We start from the raw sequence: 25,044 nt of genomic DNA on the forward strand, positions 1-25,044 counted from the left end.
GTGCCAGTTAGAAACAGAAAGGAATGGGGGTGGGAAGAGAAATCAATCTGAAGGGAAGGTGTTAAAACATGACAAGAATTCCACGGTACCCTTCAGAAATGATAGCTCCTAGACGGCTCAGACAAGGAGCTGGAAATTTTCCAGTACTTTACTGAATACAAATGTCGCCCTTGGGGGTTTTTTTTCTTGAAAAGGTATTTTCATACATTGCTAATATTAGAAAATATTTTAGTGTTAACGCTCTTTATGTGAACAAAATCGATTCAGGCTGATTCTTGCACAGCTGCTAGATACTGGTAGCAATCCAGCAAGCTGCTATATAAGCAAGCTGAAAGGTTTGTGTTATCAGTAGTGACCACAATTCATGTAATAAAGATGCATTTAATGTATATTGCTTTTAAACTGTATAGGTTGATGATAATCCCCCAAATAATTGTTTTTTAGTTTCAGTCCTACCTGTCACTTGGATAATGGAGGTGAAGTTATCTGTGATAAATGTCCTCCAGGTTATGCAGGAGCCAAGTGTGAAAGGTATGCAACTAGAACCCTGGAATTAACAGCAAATATTGTCAATTAAAGCGGGACGCAGGTGGCGCTGTGGGTTAAAGCCTCAGCGCCTAGGGCTTGCCGATCGAAAGGTCGGCGGTTCGAATCCCTGCGGCGGGGTGCGCTCCCGCTGCTCGGTCCCAGCGCCTGCCAACCTAGCAGTTCGAAAGCACCTCCGGGTGCAAGTAGATAAATAGGGACCGCTTACCAGCGGGAAGGTAAACGGCGTTTCCGTGTGCGGCTCTGGCTCGCCAGAGCAGCGATGTCACGCTGGCCACGTGACCCGGAAGTGTCTCCGGACAGCGCTGGCCCCTGGCCTCTTAAGTGAGATGGGCGCACAACCCCAGAGTCTGTCAAGACTGGCCCGTACGGGCAGGGGTACCTTTACCTTTATTGTCAATTAAATATATTTGGAAATAACAGTTTTGCTTCTCTCCTGTTTCAGAATTCTTGCTCAAAATACACATTACCCGTACCCGTGTCAGTCTCATTTCAGGAATGTGTTCCCCAAAGCTGCTTTTGACAGAGGTGGAAACCTCACTCCCTGCTGATTTGACACGTGTGTGTGTGTGTGTGTGTGTGTGTGTGTGTAAGAGAGAGAGAGATGGTGTTTCAAAAGGGCTAGTCCGTTCATGATGGAAATAATACTGATGGTTACCATATTTGCTCATGTGTGTATACCAGAGCTTCCCAAACTTTTCATCTTGGTGACACGCTTTTCAGACATGCGTCATTTCGTGACACAGTAATTCAGTTTTACTAGCAAACTGGAGGATAAACTAATCTGTTTCCAGCCCTGGGAGGAGCGCAGGGAGCGTTCACGTGACACACCTACACACTGCAGCCGTAACACTAACGTGACACACAGTTTGGAAAGCACTGGTAGGGTTGCCACATTTCAAACTGTGAAAATCCGGACAGAAAAGTTGTTGAGCATTGCCGACATGGGCTGCCATATGTCCGGATTTTCCTGGACATTTAGCCAAGTATCGCCCGGACACTGCTGTTGAATGCAGTATTCTGGATATGTCTGGGAAATTCCGGACATATGGCAACCCTAAGCTCTGGTCTATACACTGATGCTGCTGCAACTTACTGAGACTGGGGCAGGACAAGGCGGCAGAAAAGTTGGGGCTGTGTGGGTGCACTAACAGGAGTATTGGATTGACTCTGTCAGCGCATCAGCACAGCCCCGACCTCATTACCGCCTTGCCCTGCCCCAACGCTGTCCAGCTAAGTAGCAGCATCTCAGGGTTTGGAATGTCAGCTCTGCCCCACCACCCTGGCCACTACTGCCTGTGGCCCACCATGGGGGAGGGCATCTGCAAAAGATTGATGCAGAGCAGTGTGCTGGGGTGATTCGAAAAAGCTGAGCTGACTTTGAATGCAGTGTGCACCCAGTTATAGGGAAAACATGTAAGTGAACTTGAATCTGAATCTTAAAAGGTTTGCCATGATGTTGGGTAATGTATTTCCCTTTGCCTGAATGGTTTGAAATCACTGCACGAGCAGTTTCCTTCTGACCTCACCATAAGTGCTGAAGAGCAAGGAAGTGTAAGGAGTGTATTTTAAGGCTCTTTCCTGTTCCTTTTGCAGCCCTATCTTTACCTGCCCTGCTGCTGGTGTCATATGCCAGATATGGGGCAAATGAGCCTAATTTGGACTATGGTCTGGAAGTTTGCCATCATTCTAACATTTCACTATAAGTCTTGTAAGCAGTTGTAAATATATAACCTTTCAATAAAATCTCATGTTTTTAAAATGAGGAATTAAAGTATTCAGGGGTGGGTGTTTTTTTTTTTTTTTTTGTAATTTTGGAGAATATTTTGCCCCCTGCCCTCCCCATTTCTACTTTTGCCCCTGAAATCAAATTAGGTGCGCATGTAGCATAACAAAGGGTGAAATTATCTTTTCAAGCAGCACAGTAAAGATGGAAGTTAAGTTTTGCAGTCCTGTTATGTACTGTTTTCGCAGCCACTTCTCTTCTAACCCTAGTTTTGCATCTTTACATGAGCACACTATGCTCTTCAGGCTTGTGATGTGTTTCTAATATGTGGCTTTCTGTAACCTGACACAATTTCCAATCCCTTGTGCAGATGTGCAAATGGCTACTATGGTGATCCTTTGGTCCTTGGGCAGTCCTGTGTTCCTTGTGACTGCAATGGCAATGTAGATCCCACGGAAGACGGCCACTGCAATTCCCTAACAGGAGAGTGTCTGAAGTGCATTGGGAATACTGTGGGACAACACTGTGAAAGCTGTGCTGATGGGTATTACGGGGATGCAGTGATCAGCAAAGACTGCCGTGGTGAGTAATTCCTGTTAAATCAACTGATCAAGTATTTTTGTATACATAGGACAGTTGATTTATGTAATGTCCTTAAAAAAGGCACATTAGGGTTGAGGAAATCAATGGATTAATAAATAGCATAGAATAAATAGAACAGAGTGTCGCCTCCTTTTCACGGGTGTTCCTCTGTGTTCCAGCAGAGGATCATTTTTGCAGAAGGGTGGGGGTAATATTTACTGATTCTTTCATCTCCCTCTGATGCTTCACATGCTGCTCTACTGTCTAGTTCCCCAACCCTCCAGAGCAGATTTTGGGTGGCACACAGGCCTTTTGGAGGAATTGGTGAAAGTTGTGTCTCTGCTTTCCATTAGCAGAACAGTCCTGTGTGTCAAACTCCATCCAGGAGACATTCCTGTCAGTGGAAGCCTAGTTAGGATCCAAGCCATTTCATTGGCACCCCAATGCAAAAAAAAAAAACCTTGTGTTTCCTGCAATGAGAGTAGTTTCCTGCCTAATCTCTTTGTATGCATCGCCTCCAGTACTTTTGTATTGGTAAAAGGACATCTCAAGAAGAGAGTGAGGTAGATGTATTTCAACATGAATGGAGTCAAAACCATTTTTATTGTAGAACCCATTATTTACAACAATGAGGCAAGAGTGTTTGAGGGTTTTCCAAATGCTACATGGATTTGTCTCTGTAGTTCAAGCTGGGGCCAGTCATTTTATACAGCTCATAAAAGAGTATTTTGAATTCTGGTGCTCAGCTTTCTTTTTAGAAAATTTAGTCTATTTTCCATAGATATGCATAGATATCTGTATAGTCTGTGGGCCAATTCCCGCCTCTGCTTTTCACTGCATCTCCTTGTGAATCCCACAAAGCTGCTACTCAAATGTTGGACGACCCTCTAGAGCAGAATTGATGTAGAACAGAGTTGCAGTTGGGGAGGGGGTGACACAGAACACCCTCCCCTCTTTCCTGAGTGGAAATACTTTCCTTTCACACATGGCGCTGTTTAGATCTTGGCCTTAATTTTAAGTCCAGGATCCAAAAATACAAATTTAAAATATTGATGGAAAGAATATGCAAAAGTGGGGTATAGAATCGTAAACCTCACATAGAGAAAAGTTATTCAAGTATTTTTTTAATAGCTGGTTATATTCAGCTTTTCTATTTGTGCTTTTTACACATCAGAGTGTGGGTGCCATGTGAATGGCTCCATTTCCAGTGTCTGCCATCCGAAGACTGGTTTGTGCCAATGCAAAGGAAATGTGGTGGGACTCCGATGCGATAAGTGTTTGGTAAGAAAGAAATAATAAATCTTGATGTTAGCACACATGATTTTACTTCTTTTGCTCTACTGATGTATTGGTAATTTACTCATGTTTTACTGGTGTCCCCCTAGGCAGTGCCTGTGGGTGAAATAGCACCCTTTGAAAGCCTTCCCTTTTGCCAGCGAAGGCTGTGCACCCCCCCCCACTCTCACTTTGCCAGCCGTTACTCTTTTGTCAATTATACTATGACCTTAGTGTTATGGTCCTGGCCCTGTGCAGAGTTACTGAAAATCCGGTCTTTTCTTTTCAGTCAGATATATAGAGACAGACAGAAGATACAATGCTCTATTTATACTCCAGTATTTGTGTTGGTGGAGCGGCCTGGTGGTGGTAACCTGCATGCTGTCTTGAGACATGGTACAGTCATACCTCGGGTTACAGCCACTTCAGGTTGCGTTTTTTTTGGGTTTCGGCAGTCGCACATGCGCAGAAGCGCTAAATTGTGCTATGCTCAGAAGCGCCGAAATGCAACCCGCGCAGATGCGGGTTGCGAACGTGCATCCCACACGGATCACGTTCGCAACCCAAGCGTCCGCTGTAGTCATAATGCCTTAACCCTGTGCTGAACTTGGTTACCTCAGCAGTTTTTAGATTTGAGCTAATAGCTCCAAATAAATGTCTAAAAACATGTGTAACTGATGTGGATTGTAGTATTTGACATTGATGAGAAGTGAAAAAGTTGAACTTTTTTTTTTCATTTACTTGTGCTGCATGGTTATTCAATGGTAATGTTGGGTAATGTTGGGATCTATTCATATACTAATAGATTCTTGACAAACAAAACTTCCACCCCCACCCTGCCCCCATTTTTATTTTTGTGAACTTTTGCATTTAAGGAGTTTCATCTAGGAAACTGGTTGTGTATTTCAAAAGCCTTTCTTAAATAACAATATTTGCTTTTCCTATATATTCTCCAAAGGCTTCTGATGGACACAGTAGAACCCATAAGTTCTGTGGGGTGGGGAAAATGTGAGCTGGGAGCTGTTTTCCAACACACTGCCTAGCAGAACTGCACTATTTTTATGCAGGCCAAAGAGCAGGAATGGATCGCATTCAGCGATGAAAAAGAAAACAAGAGAGGAATTGTTTTTGTTTCAGGGAACTAGGAAATATTGCTGAAACACTTTTCTTTTCTCTGTGACAGCTTGGATATTACGGCCTAAGTAGCGGACTTGGCTGCCGTCCCTGCAACTGCAGTAAAGCTGGCTCAACTGCTGAGGACTGTAATGATGAAGGACAATGTCTCTGTGTGCCAGGAGTAGCTGGGGAGAAGTGTGATCGTTGCGCTCATGGCTTTTATGCATTCCGGGACGGTGGCTGCACACGTAAATTATAGCCCATAATCTGGTCATGGCAGTTTCTTAAACTCTTACGAATTTTCTTTTAACAAAATGCTTTGTGCTGCACCATAGGAAACGTCAGTTGTGAGCCTCTTTAGCATTTATTTATTTGTAAAGCCTGGTCAGCAGAGTGATATCAAAGCATTTCTCATCAAGTTTTGCCTGCAATGGGAATCCAATTATTCCAACTATTGGAATAAGGATTTGGGCTTATGAAAATGGTTCCTGTGCCAATTTGCCCTTTTGCCATTTGGTGTGGGGATTATAGGAGGTGCGTTGGTAATAATCTTGCTTTTACCGTTGACTCAATCTGTTAAGAATTTTGAGCAACCAAATGAGATGTTAAACGGATATACCCAGTACTTTTTTCTGGGGCGGGACACAGTGGTACGCATACCCCTAAACATTTTGTGACTCTTAAGTTTGGCCTCATTTAGGGGCAGTATTTCAATATGAGTAGGAAAATGAGAGTACCCTTTTTAAAGAAAAAAAAAAGCACTGGTTACACCTAAGACACAACAGTGTACCTTGGATGATACCAGTGTACATTCCAATTCAGACATTGGAAAGGACTTTATAGGAATTGTTTATGAGCTACTTCCTTCCTTATGAGTAAACTCACAGGTGGAGCCCACCTAAGGCAGAGATGGACCTGATGCTACAGCACTGCTACTAGCACTGCTGTTAGTCTACTAGCACTGCTATTACTCTACTAGCACTGACAAAATGGGTTACTTGCTCCCTGTCTTCTTCCTGTAGCTTGCAATTGTGCTCATACGCATGATGTTTGTGATGGAGATTCTGGAAGATGCATCTGCCCCCCTCATACTGAAGGAGAAAAATGTGAACTATGTGAGGAGAACTTCTGGGGTCTTGATCCAGAGAATGGGTGCAAGGTAACGTTGTGCTTGTTAGGAAACTTTTAAAAAACAAAGCTTTAAAAAATACTTCACAAGATAGCATATTGCATTTGTGGTATTTAAACACTACAAATTAGGTCAGCTTCTGCTATATTAGCTTTTGCTAATGCTGGTAAAAAGAAACTTTTTCTTCTTCCTGCCCTTTGTTTTGATGTATGTAGAACAATATATATCCCCTTTATTGACATAATCATCATAATAAATGAGGTTTATGTCATTTAACCATGAATCAAGGTAAACATCTGTAAGAATTCCACAGTATATAACAGTTTCTTTCACTTAATCAATCCATCTTCACTAATGAGAGCCATATTGGGTGGATGACTTAAATTGTTACTAGAAAGATACATTGTCTTTGAGAGGACAAGGAATTTCCCTGAGTTTGAGTCTTTTTCTGGTTGTGGAGAAAGAAATACCATTCAGCAATTCATTAATTAAAAACTGGCTCATACATCCTTGGATTCTATATATTCTATATTCTCAAAATATTTATAACCTGAAGCCTAAGCAGTCTATTTCTAAGAAGCTAGTACGAAGCAGAAAGCTAGAATTTGTCCACCAAGGGAGATTACCTTTATCATAACAATGTGTTTTTTAAAATGAAGAAGAAGAAGAAGAAGCTAAAACAAGTTTGCGTGGCTCTAGAACAATTTGACTAGTTCCATATTTTCACATGGGAACGCTCAGATTTGACGTCGTGCTAGGAGCTTATAGCTGCAAGTATAGGGGAAAAATGTGACAAGCACATTGTAAGTGGTAGACAAAGAAGGTATAATAAGGAATTAGATGCAGTATGCAAACTGCAAACCAGTGAGCTGTGACTTCAATAAGCTCTTCATTAGGTGAAAAGAACCCATTAATACCATGTCAAGGGATTATCTATACAGATGTAAGATTTAACACCCTTTCCTCTGTCCAGAGGACTATGGAAGTGGCAATTATGTGAGGAGAACCAGTGATCTTTCACAAAGTATGATCAGAACCTTTTCTAAACTACCATTTTAAGAGAAGAGCAGCAGTTCAGCTAATAAAAATAATATAAATTAATAGTTAAACAGCAATAGAATCAAAGCTTATTTAAAGCTTATCTTAAGATGTTGGTGGAACATTGATAAAGAGGAAGACGATTTAACTTGCTGAGCTAGGGATTTAAGATAACTTGCTGAGCTGTGAGAGTCTTCTGCCTCCTTTTCCTTGCTTCATGGCCAAGTAATTCTTGTTTAGATGGGTTATTTTTTTTAAGGTATTGTAATGGTGATGGCTCGTATTGGATCAATTCTAGTTGTTTAATGGTCATCTGCAAACCGAAATTATCTACTTAGGGGAAATATAGCACTTTTCCCCCTCCAAAAATGAAGGGGAAATGTGTGTGCATCCTATGGGGCGAATGCAGGCTTTCACTGAAGCCTGGAGAGCGAGAGGGGTTGGTGCGCACCGACCCCTCTCGCTCTGCAGGCTTCAGGAAGCTATCCGCAAGCCTTGGGAGCCCGTCGGGAGTTCCCGCCGGGCTCCCTAGGCTTGCGGATAGCAGCCTGCATCCTGAAGCCTGGGGCGCTCTGAGCAGCGCGCCCCGGGCTTCGGGCAGATATCCGCAAGCCTGGGGAGCCCCGCAGGAGTTCCCGCCAGGCTCCCTAGGCTTGCGGATAGCAGCCTGTTCTGGGGGCTGGGGCGGGGGAAGCACCTGGGGGGAAAATAATTCCCCCCCCAAAAAAAGGTGCACCCTATGGGCTGGTGCGCCCTATAGGGCGAAAAATACAGTAATTTAGGGGTCAGGTGATAAATCTTTTGAGAATGTTGGGTAAAGTATTCAATTTCTAAAGTTGGACTTTCCTCTACAGAAAATTGCTGGCAAGTTTTAATGTCTGTCAAAAGTTTATAGTTTCTGAACTTAATGACCTTTGCAAGATTCACATATCTCTTGTCCTGTTTTCTTCTAAGGCCTGCAATTGCAGTGATATAGGTTCAGTCAGTCTCCAGTGTGACCAGCTGACTGCTCAATGTCAGTGTAAGAATGGATACGGAGGAGACAGCTGCGGTATCTGTGCTTTGGGGTATAGAGACTACCCAGATTGCATTCCTTGTGATTGTGACTTGCGGGGCAGCAAAGTAGACACGTGTGATCAAAATCAAGGAATCTGCAACTGTGAAGAGGAAACTGGTGCATGTGTCTGCAAGGTAGCATGAAATCTTTGCCTGCTTATTATTTTTCTTTGTGCGTTTTTCTTTGCCTGTAACACAATAATAGTCACTTCCACAGACATCAACTAGTGTTTTCTGGGGGGGAAAGCCAGGTTTAGGTTTATATAGGAGCAAAACAAATGTGTAACCTTCAGACTGGACATGCAAAACATTTACCTTGTAGGAAAGAGTTTAGACCAAAATTGGGTGTTAGAACATTGAATTAGGACGTCAAGCAGCATTCAGGTCAAAATAAAAACTATGATTTAGAAACAGAAATAAGGCAACCTGTATTAGCTTCAGCTGTACATGGTATACAGTAGGTGGAACAGTGAATAATTTGTCAGGGCAAGGATTGCGCAAGGCATTGGAGGAGCTCTGGGTTGGCTGTGTCAGCTTTTCATAGGTGTTCAGTTGTGTGTCCAAAGTGCTCACGCACCTGCAGGACAATACTGCTGGCAAACTCAGAGCTTGCTGCCACTTTGCCCCACCCCTTCCTTGTCCTCGTGAACACATCACTACCCCTGTGAGAACACCACTGCTGCTTTTCACAACCTCCTCATGTGTCTGTGCTGGAGGTTCATGTGGTCCATGGGTACGATATACTGGCTATAGTCAAGAGCAGGATTAGGACTCGGATGAAACCAGGCATGCTCACGGTTTGTGTGTTGATCAAGCAGTTAAGAGTAGCAAGCAATATGGGAGCAACTACTTGCCCTGACACACTGTGTGGGCTAGAACTTTTACTCCAGTCATGTCACAAGCCACTCCATACTAAATAAGAAGTTCTTTAGATGGCAAACTGAGTTGTGTAAATAACTGGAGACCTATGAGCTGAAACTGTTCAGTCCAGTGTTCAAGCCCTACTGGCGTTAACAATCTATTTCTTTGTCAGGAGAATGTGATTGGATTGCATTGCAGTGAATGCAAACCTGGGACGTTTGCTCTTCATGCCACTAATGCTTTGGGATGCATCTCATGCTTTTGCTCTGGGATGTCGGAGTCGTGTTCAGAAGTAGAAGACCATGTGAGAGTTCCAGTGAGTAAAGCAGTTTCACCCTCTGTGCCTGGTTTTTGGTTGCATTTGAACCTTGTCTTGTCATAATTTGATCTGCATGCAGCTTGATCTCGTATTTGATCCCAGTGACTGCAAGAACAGCAGAGAGCTGGGAAGAGGCTTTAAGGCCATGTGCCATTGTCACCTTTATAGGACATCCAGATAGCAGCAGATGGGTTAGTTGATTTGTATCTGTTGTAAACAGTCTTGGAGATAATTTGATTGGCGGGTGGGATACAAAAGTTTGTAATAAACAAATAAAATATTACTAGCATTTGTATACATCTCCCTGTCAATGAAGTTTGGATTGGATTGAGCTCTAGTAATCCAAGGGCCGTAGTACAACCTTAAAGCTCTGCCACACCATGATAATCATGCAAAGAAGGTCTTCGCTACCTTTTATTCCTCTGCTGCTGTGGCTGCTTCTCCCTCACTGCCTTGCTTTGACATGACCTGTGAACTATACATGGGAAAGCCAGTGATTCATCCATATACTGCCATTCAGCTTTATGAAACTACTTCATAGAAATACAGGAATATAACACATTTTTTGAAAAAATAAATTTCCTTCAAAATTTCAAAGTTATAATGTGTATGCTTTATTTACTTGAAAACAGATCATTTGAAATCTTGCTTAGCTAGAAACGATATAGTGCATTTTACAAAGAGGTATGACCTATTAGTCTGGCATTTCAGGTCACCCTGTCTCTGCAGCAGACTGTTCTGTATGTGGTTTCTCACAGTAACCTCACTGGAACCAGTGAAGGTGTATTTTCCCAGTTCCCTGATATCTTAATGGATGTCAAAGCAGTCCAACAACACTTGACTACAGAACCTTTTTACTGGAAATTGCCGGATCAGTTCCAGGGAGACCAGGTAAGCATATGAGTTATTTTTAGAGCCGGACCTAGACATTCTTTGAGTACTCCCATTGAAATAGTTGTGACTGATGTAACCCCCTTAGGGCCCATTGATTTCAATGGTTCCGCTCTAACTATGAATAAATCTGGATTTGACTGTGTTTCTATATATTCTGGGGGTGGGGACATTAGAAGGACTACCACCTTCTGAGAACTTTGAAGAGAAACAAAAGTAAATATATATTTTAAAAAATCAGTGTGCATAATTTTAATATTCATTCACTTCTTATTTCTAAATGCATGTCAAAACAAAAGTATTTTCTGTGGCATATTTAGATTCTGTTGCATATTTAGATTCTGTGCTAGATTTGAGCCCGCTTGCAGAATAATAGAACTGAGTGAAAGGACTTTTTCATATAGCACTTACTTACCATAGTTTATGGAATTCAGTGCCACACAATGTGGTGTTGGCCACTATTTTAGATGACTTTTAAAGGAAATTAGGCAAATTTACAACTGAGATCCTTACCAATGTTTACTTTGATTGTCCAATGGAACCTCTATATGTTATAAGGTAATATACCCCAGAATACCAGCTATTGGGGAGCCATAGTGGAAGAAAACTATTAACTTCATGCCCTGTTTAAGAGCTTCCTGAAGAGCTTGTGGTTGGCTGCTGCTGAAAAGAAGATTCTGGCTTTGATCAACCTGTGCTCTTTTTTTTGTTAACACAGTCAAGGTCTTGCAAGGACCTGTGTACTGGCAATATCAACATTCCCAAACTTTATTTAAATTCATTTCCAGAAAATCTGTGTTGTGATGTATTTTGCTTTCATTTTGAAATCTCAGCTCTTGCAAAGTTTCCATTAAATTCCAAGATGTGAAGAATCATCTCAATAAAGGTAGTCTCAATATCGGAATACTTTGATATCAGACTAAGGATGAGGAGCATATGGCTTGCTGCTGAGTTTCAATTAAGCTATTTCCTCCTCCTGGTCTAGATTTCAGTTAAAATTATCAAAGAAAATAAAAGTGTAATGATTTATCATCCAAACAGCTCATGGCATATGGTGGAAAATTGAAATACTCAGTAGCTTTTTATGCTTTGGATGGCATTGGAACCTCAAACCTTGAACCGCAAATCTTAATGAAAGGGGGTCGCACCAGTAAACAAGTCATCTATGTGGAAATTCCTGCTCCAGAGAATGGAGTAAGACAAGATGAAGAAATAGAAATGATAGAGGTGAGTTTAAAACATTTCAATTTGATGAATTAGAGGCTTTGCCTTCAAGAAAGTCTTTTTCTTGTTTCTGTACTACTTTGGAACTTCCTAAACATTTGTTTTGGGACCATTTTGCTCAAGCAAGATGTAATGTCTTTTCATATAGATCTGGGAAGGAGTCTTAGATGCCTGTTAAATTCCACACATATTGTGGAAACATGTTAATCCTAGATCAAGGCTTTGTTTGCAAACATTATAGATACTATGGATGAAAACAGATAGCAGCAACAATGCAGATTTTGCTTGGTGCAGACTGCATTTGGGCTGTTTTAGTACCTCTCCAGACTGGGTTGTGCACCATTTGAAGATATATGCTGGGTTCACGAGTAACACTGAGCCATGGTTGACATGAGCCAAGGTTTATAAACCAGCAACAAACTATGATTTTCAATTTCAGGCATAGCACAATATTGCAACATAGGGGTGGGCTACAGTGTAATTTTATGTTGCTCGCACAGTCTGTCACCATTCCCCTGCCATAGCAGAGTGCACGTGAAGACAATTTAAGAGCTTAAGTGTTTTGGCTTCTGCCTGGAACCCGATTCATTGGTTGTGGAAGTGCCTTGTTGCTCTCCTCTTTCAATCCATAACTAATACCATCAAACAACATTGTAACACTGGGTGTTCGCAAGTGATGCAAATTTATTTATTTTTCTTTAGAGTGCCTGGAAATACTTTAATTCGGTGTCTGATGAATCTGTTTCACATTCTGACTTCATGTCAGTGCTGAGCAATGTTGAGTACATCTTGATAAAGGCATCGTATGGTCAAGGATTACAACAAAGCAGGTAAACCTCTGCTAACTACTCTACCTAGGGGCTCTTAATTTTGATAAAATGTGAGTAAGGTAGTAAGCATGTTGTCTTGATATGAGTGATACTCAAGGGCCACTTTACTCAAAAAACCCTGAAAGTCATGGTACCTTACAGAACAAGCCTTCAGTACAGCTTCTTGAAGTGGAAAACTGGTAGTGTCCCAGTGCATGTGGGAAACTGCTTGTGCTTGGTGAAACACTCTTTGGTTCTAGTCTTTTATTTTATTTTTAGGAAACTAAGGGTTAAATTAGTAGGACTCAGATTATTAGTGCATATTTGAGAGATTACTTGCATAGTCAAGATATAAATGGCAATACCTAAGGCAGGCTGTTTTTAAAAGCACTGAACTGGGCTCCAGACCAAACTTTGTGATTGAAGCACACCCCTAGTAAACAGTCAAATTGCAGGTTCTGTTTCCTAAATGAACATCACTGCATCATTTTTTATTTTATTTTTTATTTTATGTAATTATCTCTTAGAATCTCAAATGTCTCTATGGAAATTGCTATGAAGGCTGACGAGATGCCCTTGATTAAGGAAGTGGCTCATCTCATTGAGAAATGTATATGCCCTGAAGGTTATGCAGGCCTCTCATGCCAGGTATGTTACTTGCTGGGGCGTCTTAAAATATCTTCTGTACAAGCAAAAGTTCAGTTGCCGTTTAAAAGCATGTTCAACTCTTTTACAATGTAGGACTGTGCACAAGGATACTACAGAGAGAAACAGTATGTGGACAAGTCTGCAAACCTTAAAGCCTTCCCCTCATTCATCTCACCTTGCGTGCCATGCAGATGCAACAACCACAGTGATGTTTGCAACCAAGAAACAGGAAAGTGTTTGGTATGTGGACTTACTAGGGCTAGGCTGGTTTTTGTCACAGTATCAATAACTTAACAACTCGGGGGGGGGGGGGGGAGAAAATTCCAAAGAATGAAAGTTCATGAAAATCCTATTTAGTTCCCAAATTGAAAATGTGAAGTATTTTTTTACACTTTGATAGTATACATTTTGACAGAAGCTGCACACTGCTTTGGATTAATCGGTAGGTAATCAGAGGCATGTTTTTATTTCATTTAAGCATTTACTTAAGGTCTGTAAGGAACAACAACAAGGAACAATTTAACACACACACCCATTTTTGCAGCAATGGAGCAATGGAGGGTGGGGTTGGCAGTGTAGTGGTTGTGCTTAACAAATTAAACTTCACTGATAAAGTAAGGCCCTCTGAATTCAGTTTTTTAGTATTGCAGCGTTAACAAAAAAAGCTTTAATTACAGTTTATAAAAATTAACATGGGCTAGTCACGAGTAGGGGTGACTTGAATTGGCTTGAGGGACTTGGGAGGTATTGGGACTGTATTTTGGAATACCTTTGGCAAAGTGGGGGGGGGGGGGGACATACTTGTCCCTCTCTTGCAGAGATATTAGGGCCTGAGATGGAATGTTCCTGTTCCTTATACCTTGCTGCTTTTCTAGATTTCAGCCTCTTTACTTTTCCCACCAAAGTTAAATGTTCTCCGTTGAATTTTCTGCTTTCATCTTAAACTTCCTGATTTTGCCTGCTAGGACTGCAGAGATAATACAGCTGGTGACCAGTGCAGTGTTTGTGCTCCAGGCTATTACGGCAAGGTGATTGGATCTGTCAATGATTGTTCTCTGTGTGCATGTCCAAGAATGAGCCCAGGGAGGTAACTAAAAATTAACTTTGATGCTTTTAATAATTACTATTGTTATACTTACTGTTTCCAGGTAGTACTGTAGCAAGGTAGAGGCTGTATTTCTAGGAATTTTTCATTTATCTGTTGGTTTGTTTTTAAATCCCTGAGCTAAGAGATTCCATTATCAGGGTCAGTGTGGGTAGCTTGAAAAGTAATGGTGATAGATGATGAAATGGCTAATCCAGAGCAGTAGCTTTCCACTGAATATTCTTTGTGAATTGTGTCTATGGGTGCTTCCATACAGAAGCTCGATACAGCAAAAGGATCGCTGAAATATCATAAATGGATTGTTGGCTGCAGGTTTTCTTTTCTTTTTTCATTTCCTTTTCCTTTTTAGTTTACCAGGTTTCCACCAGAAAGGGTAGTTTGGATATAATGGTAAAAACATGGACTGATATTTTGATGCCAGCGGTGCCTTGTGGAACTGCAAAAACTCGTCCGCATGGGGAGTGCTGATTCCACAATACACATCCATTTGGAAGCACCCTATATCCAACTGAGAGCTGGTTCATACAATCAGTGGTGTGCATTCAATGCAGCAATAAGCAGCTATACCATCAGAGAAAGGGAGGCTTGGATTTCCGCATCATGTGCCCCTCCCCCTCCCCCAATCTTCTCTGGGGGGTTGGAGGAACCCACAGAACAGATTGAGGAGGAAGTCCCATTGCACAAGCAGAAATTCTTGCCCCCCACAAGATGGTTACTTTCACCTTCCATTGCATACAAACCAGTAGAAACACACATTCCTGTGTGAATAGGTTTTTTGTGGGTATATATGAATTCTTTCTAAAACTTGTTCTTTTTATTTCTTTCTCAAAGCTTTAGTTCCACATGCATTATGAAAGGTGTGAGTGATTTCTACTGCAATGCTTGCATTACTGGATATGAAGGCCAATACTGTGAAAGGTGAGAGATACGCAGAACCACCAAGAAGCTTCCACTGTGGGTTGGCAGCTTTGAGTTCCAGAAATTGGGTAGATTGCCCGTTCTATAGGATCTGCACTGGGTGCCTCTGAACCAAATTAAAAGTATCTGTGGTAACTTATAAAGTCCTCAGACAACTTGGGACTTGAGTTAATGGCTCTGTCCATGTGTTAAGATTTTCACGGTGTAGTTACCAGGTGAGATAATATTGCTCAATGATATGAGTTAGGACCTTCTCTGTGGTGATGCCCTGACTATGGGATGCCCCTCCCCCTGAGAGATGTTTTGTGCCAATGTTACTTGCTTTTTGGCGCTAGCTAAAAATCACATCTCTTTTCCCAAGCTTTTGCTGGAATCTGATATAGTAATATGGCCTGTCGTTGAGCGAGGGCCCTCCTGCAGCCATAGTGGTATATTTTAAAGCATTTTATATGGTGTTTTAACATCAGCATTGCATGTCGCTGTTAAATTGTGTTGCATTGTTATAGGTTGCAACCCACCTTGGGATTGTGTGTTGATGAAGGGTGTGTGCTGAAAACTGAAGAAACAAAATAAATAAAATAAATAAATGAACCTCTGTTTCCCTCTAGGTGTTCTCCAGGTTATTATGGCAACCCTAAAGCAGCTGGTGGCCACTGTCAGCAGTGTCAGTGCAACCCAAACGGTTCTGTTCACAATAATTGTGATCATATCTCTGGGCAATGCATCTGCAAACAAGGTGTAACAGGGCAGCTGTGTGATGAGTGTGAATCAAGGCACATTCTCATGGAAAATGAATGTGTTGGTAAGTGTCCCCCTTTCTTTCTTTTTTGCTTTGATGTGTTAATAATATGGGCAACTTCCAATTTAGGTGCACCCGAACGATGAGTGATCACACAAGCGTTCACAGCACCAAACCCAGAAGTATCCTCCAAACATCATAAAGATGTCATGAAAAGGGGTGGGGTGCTAGAAGGGGGTGGAGTGGGCTCAGGCACTCTCCGTCGATGCATATGGTGGTCCAGAAAAGAACAAGGATTTCCTGTAGACATGGGGTGGTGTTTGTTGATACTGCATGTAAATACTATGATTACATAAGACTGCATTCCTTGCTCAGAAATAAGCTCTGTTGGAATGAGTGGAACTTACTTGTTCGGTGCTATCCAGTTTTGCGTATTCAACTAAAACTTAATATTTTTTTGAAATGGTTTCTTCAGCTTGTGATGACGACTGCACAGGATTGTTGTTAAATGATTTGGACAAACTAGATGAAGCCATGCTTTTGGTAAACCTTACTGGCCCTGTCCTGGTGCCCTATGGGATACTTGCAGACTTGGAAAATGCCACAAAGCATTTAAAGGTATGTAAGGTGTTGCTTAGCTTCTGTGTTGGGTTAGCTACTCATATAGTCATTTTTACTTGTGTTTATGAAGAAGGTTTTAGAACTATATAGGCATTTTGGAGTGCTCTGGAAGCATTAGTAGAACATAAGCGCTATTAAGGTAGTTGTCTACATTAAAATTCATGGCTAGTAGATACATGTTCTTTGTTTATCATTCCTAGTCGTGAACACTGAGCTGAATATATTTGAGTACATAATATTCTTTTTTCTTCTAGGAGTCTTTTTGGACTAAGAAAGAACCAACCTCCTCAACAGAAATAATGAATGACCATCTTGTAACCCTTTCAGGTGATACAGACCAGCTGCACAGAGAGGTAGGAGTCTTGCATGTTTATTCCCAAAGATATTTCAATAGACTTATTTCAAAATGATCTACAGAAGTTTCCCATGGGATTTACTTAGGTTGGTTTATAAATCAAAGTCACTACAGCGAATTGGGTCTGCTAGACTATGGGTACAAGTGGCAGCTGGGCAGAGCAGTCCTAAGTCCTGGTTAAGATCAGCTGGGTGGAGCAGTATCAGATCACTCACTGTCTGAAGCCCTACTGGCCCACTAACTAAAGCAGAAGGTGTGGTGTGTGTTTGTGTGTGTGTGGTTTTTGTCATCCAGATTGGCATAGCCGCAGAGTCCAGGTTGGGTGCCTCTCTGAGGAACATAGCTGTCAACTTTTCCCTTTTCTTGTGAGGAATCCTATTCGGAATAAGGGAATTTCCCTTTAAAAAGGGGGAAAGTTGACAGCTATGCTGAGGAATGGTATGGCCTTGGATCCAATGGGTCTATGACTGGCTCTGTTCTGTCACTTCTCCACCATGTAACATCCCATTTTAGGGCCCTACACTAGCTACAACTGCCAGAAACAGGACTAACAGCAGGTCACATCTGCTGCGCTTAATGCAGCCATGGCAGGTGCTTCAGTGGAGCCTCCATCAGAAGTTTGTGGAGGCCAGAAGACAGAAACATCCACTGCATCATAAACCCCTCCAGCGGCAAGAATGAGGGGATTAGGATTCTAACCTTAGATATTTTTTTACCCAGAAAATACTAAACTGCTTTGCCATTACTATAGGTTTTCCCTCATAGATTTGGGATCTTTTCATTACCAGCTATGCCCTCTCTAAATTATAGCACTAAATATTTGAAATAATTGATCATTTGATTCTATCAGGATTTACTATGACCAGTAGTAATGACATGTTGATAATTCTCTTGGATATATGATTGGCTTTTGCTGATCCTTTTATTCTTCCTGCAAGATCTGGTTAATAGAAACCAGTTAATCTGAAAAAAAAAATCAAATAAATACATTTCATAAAGTAATGTTAGTTTCCTGTATGAGTCAGTATGAATTCGAGATACGCTCTTCATTCTTTGGTTCAGCCATTGAAGCCACTGTTCAATGAAGCAACTGAAATAAAATCACAATTTGCTTTTATGCTAGCTAACTAGGATATTAGAAAGAGGAGGGCTTCTCCATGATGCTGCGGAAAGGACCTTGAACAAGAGTCGAGAATTGGCTATATTTATCGACACATTACAGGCAACTGTTAAAGGTAAAATTCTTGATGGCTGGCTATAGTAATTATGTTTCTGAAATACAAATATTATTTGTGAAAATCATTTATAAACATAAAATATATTGGGTGCATTTGTACAATGTACTAAAACAATTCTTCTTTTGTAACTTACTTTTTCTTCCATCTAGTACTTGGGGAAGTGGCAGCATCCCTTAATGAAACATTAGGTATGGATTTCCCTTTGTCAAACAGGACATTTCAAGAACTGGAAGATGAGATCCCCGTCATGTTGGATGTAATGCGTGGAAGATATTTCAAGCAGATGTACCAAGACAGTAATCTTGAGTTAAAGTAAGCCAACTGGTGTTTCTGATCATGCTTCTATTAACATATGCAATGAACATATAGAGAAGTATATCTAAAATGTTTTTAAAAGAGGAAATTGCAGGCAGTAGGTTCCGAAGTGTGTCAATATATTAATTTAAATGGAAGCTTAATATGTGATGACTTTAGGAGGTTTGAATCAAGCTAGACAAATGTGTATTTTTTTTAATGCATAAAATGATTTGATTTTCAGCTGTGCTTTAAACAAAGCCACAATTTCTATCTATATCTATCAAACAATAAATGTAACTTACATTTATATATTCATTTTTAGAACAGTTCCATGGTCCATGAGCTAGATAATGTTGATGAGAAAAATCAGAAACTTATTTTAATCTATTACTACTATAAGCAAGGAATTGAATTTGAAACTTGGGAAAGGAATCAGTGCTGGAAAATAAGTGAACCTTATTTCATTTTAAAAATAAATTTGAAGAACTGTGTTTTGGAAGCATTCAGTAATATTTTTAAAGTGATACACAGGAAGATGCCAAGAGCTCAGTAAAACCACAACAATAGCCACTGGACTGGCATTGCTGCTGCTTGCAAGCCTAAGAAGGAAGAAGGGGCAATGAGGTCAGACTGTGTTGGTGTACTGATGAGCACACCAGACTGGCTCCAGTAGTGGATCTGTGCATCCCTGACATCACTGCTACCACCCCGCTCCATGGTAATGCCATTGCCAGGATCCTGTTGCTGCAGCTCTACCACACTGGATGAGCCACTCCTTGCTACAAAATAGCCTGATTTTTACAACATTTCTGGCAGTCGCACATGGTAGTTATAAAATAATGTATTTAAGTAGCAGGTAGAGACTTTATCTCTGATCTTAGCGCTGTGGTGCTTAGTGCCAAGATGGAGAGAGAAAATCCCTCTGCCTGCTCTTTAGAGAAACTTTCTCTAAAAAGCAGGTGGCGCTGTGGTCTAAACTATGGTCTAAACTATGGGATTGCCAATCAGATAGTCGGCGGTTTGAATCCCTGTGATGGGGTGAGCTCCCGTTGCTCTGTCCTAGCTCCTGCCAACCTAGTAGTTCGAAAGCACATCAGTGCAAGTAGATAAATAGGTAGGTACCACTGTGATGGGAAGGTAAACGGTGTTTCTGTGCGCTCTGGCTTCCATCATGGTGTTCTGTTGTGCCAGAAGCGGTTTAGTAATGCTTGCCACATGACCCGGAAAGCTGTCTGTGGACAAACATCGGCTCCCTCGGCCTGAAAGCGAGATGAGCACCATAACCCCATAGTCTCCTTTCACTGGACTTTAACTGTCCTGGGGTCCTTTACCTTTACCTTACCTTTCTTAGGAGCTTGCAGAGTGATCTATGCAGCCAGATCCAGCCCAGTGCTGGAGTTCTCTGGGAATGCTGGGAATGTGCCTGCTTGTCTCACTGGTGTGTGAGAATTCATCTAGAGTATGTGAAGGAGAGTGAGAGAATTCTGTGTGCCTAGTGTATGTGATAATTCACAGTGATAGGAAACTACACACATTTTTGGGGTGTGTGTGTGTGTGTTTTTTTCCACCCTGCCCACCAAAATGACTATTTATCAATGGACTGTACCTTTCTACAACTTGTGATCTGTTCTACTTTTAAGAAAGCTTATGTAACTGAGTGTCCTTTCCACATTTATTAGAGCTGCAGAACGCTTGTTGCTACGAATCCAGAAAGAGTATGGGAGACCACAGCAGGAATTTAAGAACTTACAAAAATCTGCAAAATTTATATTATCAAACCACAGCACCAGACTTCAGGAAGCCAAGGATCTTGTGAACGAGGCTACAACTAACACAAATGAAACCATGCGGCTGCTTTTTCTTATTAACAGCAACCTCAAGGAATACACTGTAAGGAAACTGGCAATATATGCCATTTGATTTTACAAGAGAAATTATAAAGTAACTTTTAAGGGAAATTTGCTTAAAAAATTGATTGATGTTAAGATTAGTGAGAAAGGCAACTTTTAACCTTTTGTTGTCCTTTTAAGTATAGAATGTCAGATATACGTATTCTATAATTACTGTTGTTACCAAGTATTAAATTTGCCCACCGTTGCATTTATGCCACAGCAAACAAAGCTGAATGTTCAAGAAAAGAAGGAACTCTCTGTTATGCTGACCAGAGAAGGCAAAGTACAGGTGGATGCAGCTGCTGCACTTGCTAAAGATGTAATTAACTCTACATCTGTAAGTTACTGTACACTTGAGTCATCATTTGTTAAAGTCAATTATCCATGACTCAGCAATAACTAATTTTGCATATTCAGAGTCTAGAAATCCACCGGGATGGACTGGTCCTATGGAATGGCAAACTAAGGCAGCATGTGGATGACTTGGTCATGCAGATGTCCACTCGAGGGGCTGTGGATTTGGTTTACAGAGCGGAAGAACATGCAGCTGAGTTACAGAGAGTTGCTCGTGCACTAGACAGGTGAGTGCATCATGAACTGAAGCGTAGAGTTGGCTATATTACTGCCTTTACCAATAAAGTCACCCCAATAGGCCTGCTTATCTTGATGCCCTTCTGAGTTTTGCCGTTGGAGTTTAGCCAGCATTTTAAGCTTTTAGATACTATATAGGATGGACAAGGAAGGCAAGGATGCAGGAACTAGGATTTAAATGACTGTTCTCTTGGTTGAGGAATCTGAACAAAATAAGTAAACTAAATGAAAGCTAAAGTGCAAAGGGAAGCTCAGTTTGTGTGGCTGCCTTGGGTATTAGGGGAATGTACTGCCAAAGGTTAAGCAACACTATAATGTTTTTCACTTCATGAAAATTATTTCTTTGTTTAAAGTGCAATAGTCAAGCTATTTAACGGTTTCCAAAATATGGTATGTCCCCGCATTGTGCAATGTTTTAATTGGCTTAAATGTTACATGAAAAAGTTACGATTTTTCCTTCCTACCGCAGTGGTCTCTTGAATGTTCGAAATGTGTCCTTGAATGCAACAAATGCTGTCTCTGCGTTCTCCACCATTAAAAGTTTGGTTGAAAGTGCAGCGAATCTAGCAGGAGATGCCTACAGGATTATAACAGATGTGGTAAGTGCCGCTTTGAGAACTGAAGCACACTGCATTCTTACTTAAATCCAAGTTTCACTCTCTAGAATGGGGCTGAGGGACCTTTGGCTCTCCAGATGTTGTTGGACTACAGTTTTCATCATTGGCCATGCAGACTGGGTCTGATGGAAGCTGTAGCCCAACATCTGGAGGGCCACAGGCTGAACACCCTTGACGTAGAACCAGAATATGTACCATATTGTTGTTGTTTAGTCATTTAGTTGTGTCCTACTCTTCGTGACCCCATGGACCAGGGCACGCCAGGAGCTCCTGTCTTTCACTGCCTCCTGCAGTTTAGTCAAACTCATGTTCGTAGCTTCAAGAACACTGTCCAACCATCTTGTCCTCTGTCGTCCCCTTCTCCTTGTGCCCTCAATCTTTCCCAACATCAGGGTCTTTTCCAGGGAATCTTCTCTTCTCATGAGGTGGCCAAAGTATTGGAGCCTCAGCTTCAGGATCTGTCCTTCCAGAGAGCACTCAGGGTTGATTTCCTTCAGAATGGATAGGTTTGATCTTCTTGCAGTCCATGGGACTCTCAAGAGTCTCCTCCAGCACCATAATTTAAAAGCATCAATTCTTCGGCGATCAGCCTTCTTTATGGTCTAGCTCTCACTTCCATACATCACTACTGCGAAAACCATAGCTTTAACTATGTACCATATTGCTAGCCCTCAAATAAAAAATATGATCTCCCCAACATGCCTAAGGTAAAATCAAAGGCAAATTTGAGCTTGGATGTAATTGTTTGATTTGTTAGTTCATGGTCACAACCCATTCTCATAAAAGAGAATGTGAATGACTTTGGATTGGTAACAGTAATCGGCATTCTTGATCAATTATTTTTTCACATTATGAAATTACTTAAAAGATTAAAACAATAACAATAATCTGAGTTAGAGTGTAGTCCTGTGCAAACTGGGAATAAGCAGCACTGAACATAGTGTGACTTGTTCACAAGTAAATATCCATAGGATTGTGCTGTATACTCAGAAGCAAGTTCTGCTAAGTTCAATTGGATTTACTTCCAACGGCATAGGATTTCAGCCTAACTGTCAAATCTAGGATGCCTAGGAAGGTAGTACTGCGTTTAAATACTGGATATGTTCACAATGCTCCATTTCTACACATTTTATTCCATTATCCAGTATAGTAATATTTTTTTGTTGCTGATACTGTTGTTACATCACTTTCTAAGAAATAAATGCTTTGCAGGACTAATCTTAGGATTGAGGACCATAAACCAGAATAATATGTAAACATAAGAATGTATTCCTTTAAATTCTGGCCATACATTGACAATTAATACTTTCCCCCCAAAAAATTGTATTGTAAGGCTTTTCATATATATAAATAATACTTTTCATAAATTTGTTCATGTATAACAATGTTTCCTTACTTGATTATTTTAAGCCAAAAGAAACTTTTAATACTACTGGGAAAAACATTCTCCAGCTTGGCTCCAAGTTTTTGACTGAGGCAAAAAGTTTGCACAAGAAGTATGAAGGTAAGTATAAAATATGGATAGCTTATGAAATGTTGACTGCTATACTGATGGTCATTATTAAAACAAGTGGAGTAAGTCCAATTACACCCACTCCCTTTAAAAAGAGAGAATTATTTTTTTAACTTTCCAGCAGCAATTAACAGACGTTGACAAAATGCTGACCCTTTGCATTACTCCCTTTCCCAGGTGATGTGTATGTATGTATGTATACAAACTTTATTTATATCCCACATCACCTCCAGCTATGGAAGCCATCCTACTGGAAGTCAGTGTGGGGTTTTTCTTCATTTCCTCTCCAAGTGACACATGTACTTGGCTGCAAATCTACCATCAAATTTTGTCCCTTTCGTGCAGGCCTTTTTGCGTTGAAAAAAGCTCTTTGTTTTGGGCAGTGGGCCGGTGAGGAGGGCTTTATAACTGATGTAAGGGCCTAGCAATCAGCTGGCTGGTGGTGGAGAAGGGAATGGCTTCAAAACTGTCAGAATCATCCATCTGCAAAGTTGGCAGATGGTTGGTTGCTCACCTCATTTTGAAAGTTTGCACATCTGTTTGCAAAAGGGGTGAGTGTGAATCCACAGCGTGTTTGTTATTCAAGCACTGTACATGTGTACACAGTCATAAGAGGAACCAGAAAATTATTTATTCACAGTTGGGTGGGAAAATGTTGTCACCTAAGATGAACAAGTCTTGCGGGAAATTGGTTCCCGAGAAGGATGCTGAATGCAAAACTCTCTGCTTACAGATACCTGTGTGGAAAAGTCCTGATTGGTCAGGGGAGATCTCCTGTGTACAGCTTTAGTACAGTGAACCTGCAACTTATGCACATTTAGCTTGTGCACATTCAGCTTTACACACTCAGCAAAAAAATATTTTTTAAAAAGTGGGGGGGGGAGAGGGGGCAGTGTCCAGGAAAAAAGACTTTGGCAATCCCACCCACCATCGATCCCAATGTGGTTTGACCATACATGAATTTGGCTTGAGCTCTCTAGAACGTAAATGCTGCATAAGTTCTGGGCTTACTGTATTATGATTTATGTCTTAATTGAGAGCAAAGCAGCCATTAATTTAATCAGAATTAGATCACCATAACTGTTGGATTTGGATATTGAAGAGATCTGCACTCAGCTGTGAATGCTGCAAAGTGACCTTGGACCAGCAACCATCCTACCTCACAGGTTGTTCTGAACATCAAATGGGATGGGCATAATCATGTGCCTGAACTCCTTTCAGGAATGGTAGAATAAAACTGATACATACTGTATATTAGCACGGAGGATAAACATTTAAGAAACATGTTATGAGCCTGAACCACTTCCACATTGCCCCTCTGGCAGCATACTTGGCAATAGGGAAGAATTTTGACAGGATGTTTGCTGTGTGTGTTCTCTTGCAGCATGCGGTTTGGCTCACTTGTGCTATATAAAGCCTTTTCTTTTCCTGACATACTTTTACAGTACATCAGCTCTCATTACCATACTGTGGTCTCTACTACGGGGTCTGATTTGGGATGAATGTTGAGGGAGATGGACAGGAAGACTATTAGACAACTGGACTTGTCTTGCACCTATGCATTGAGTTTGATAACCTTGGAAGCAGCCAACTATGTCAGGATTACAAGTGTTTATTCCTCCATAGGGCTTTCGTCTGGATTAAATGAGATGAACATAAAAGTGGAAAAACTTAAAGAGAAAGCTAGTGGATTTGCTAAGCAGTTTAATGGCTCACTGTTGCAACTGACTGCATTGCCAAATGGTAAGTGAAATCCATCTTGACTTCCTCTTCATTACACAAGGCAAGTATATTTAACTTGAGCAGCACCGCTGGTCATCACTAATTGGAAAGTTCAGCATACCTTTACGTTTTGAGAATGCTGAAAACAGAGGAAGCGACAGTGGCATGTAAGAAGAAAAGGTCTTTATTCTGTATCAGTTTCTTGGATATGTACCA

The 25,044-nt window shown here is 41.1% G+C and overlaps 1 protein-coding gene across 1 annotated transcript in view; it reads left to right on the forward strand.

The window, feature by feature from the left end:
• LAMA1 (laminin subunit alpha 1) overlaps positions 1-25,044 on the forward strand; it is an 87,386-nt gene that overhangs the window by 39,171 nt on the left and 23,171 nt on the right. Inside the window, exons 18-42 of the mRNA XM_079982830.1 lie at positions 445-531; positions 2,643-2,854; positions 4,029-4,135; positions 5,313-5,493; positions 6,268-6,404; positions 8,367-8,603; positions 9,502-9,645; positions 10,360-10,539; positions 11,581-11,766; positions 12,466-12,593; positions 13,100-13,220; positions 13,314-13,460; positions 14,186-14,307; positions 15,157-15,243; positions 15,852-16,045; positions 16,458-16,600; positions 16,858-16,956; positions 18,082-18,193; positions 18,346-18,508; positions 20,173-20,383; positions 20,606-20,722; positions 20,803-20,966; positions 21,446-21,575; positions 23,004-23,097; positions 24,733-24,849. Coding sequence (XP_079838956.1) covers positions 445-531; positions 2,643-2,854; positions 4,029-4,135; positions 5,313-5,493; positions 6,268-6,404; positions 8,367-8,603; positions 9,502-9,645; positions 10,360-10,539; positions 11,581-11,766; positions 12,466-12,593; positions 13,100-13,220; positions 13,314-13,460; positions 14,186-14,307; positions 15,157-15,243; positions 15,852-16,045; positions 16,458-16,600; positions 16,858-16,956; positions 18,082-18,193; positions 18,346-18,508; positions 20,173-20,383; positions 20,606-20,722; positions 20,803-20,966; positions 21,446-21,575; positions 23,004-23,097; positions 24,733-24,849 — 3,620 coding nt within the window. The remainder of the gene's footprint in view (positions 1-444; positions 532-2,642; positions 2,855-4,028; positions 4,136-5,312; positions 5,494-6,267; positions 6,405-8,366; positions 8,604-9,501; positions 9,646-10,359; positions 10,540-11,580; positions 11,767-12,465; positions 12,594-13,099; positions 13,221-13,313; positions 13,461-14,185; positions 14,308-15,156; positions 15,244-15,851; positions 16,046-16,457; positions 16,601-16,857; positions 16,957-18,081; positions 18,194-18,345; positions 18,509-20,172; positions 20,384-20,605; positions 20,723-20,802; positions 20,967-21,445; positions 21,576-23,003; positions 23,098-24,732; positions 24,850-25,044) is intronic.

This window comes from Podarcis cretensis (genome assembly GCF_951804945.1).
Source record: "Podarcis cretensis genome assembly, chromosome: 7".
Lineage (NCBI taxonomy): Eukaryota > Metazoa > Chordata > Lepidosauria > Squamata > Lacertidae > Podarcis > Podarcis cretensis.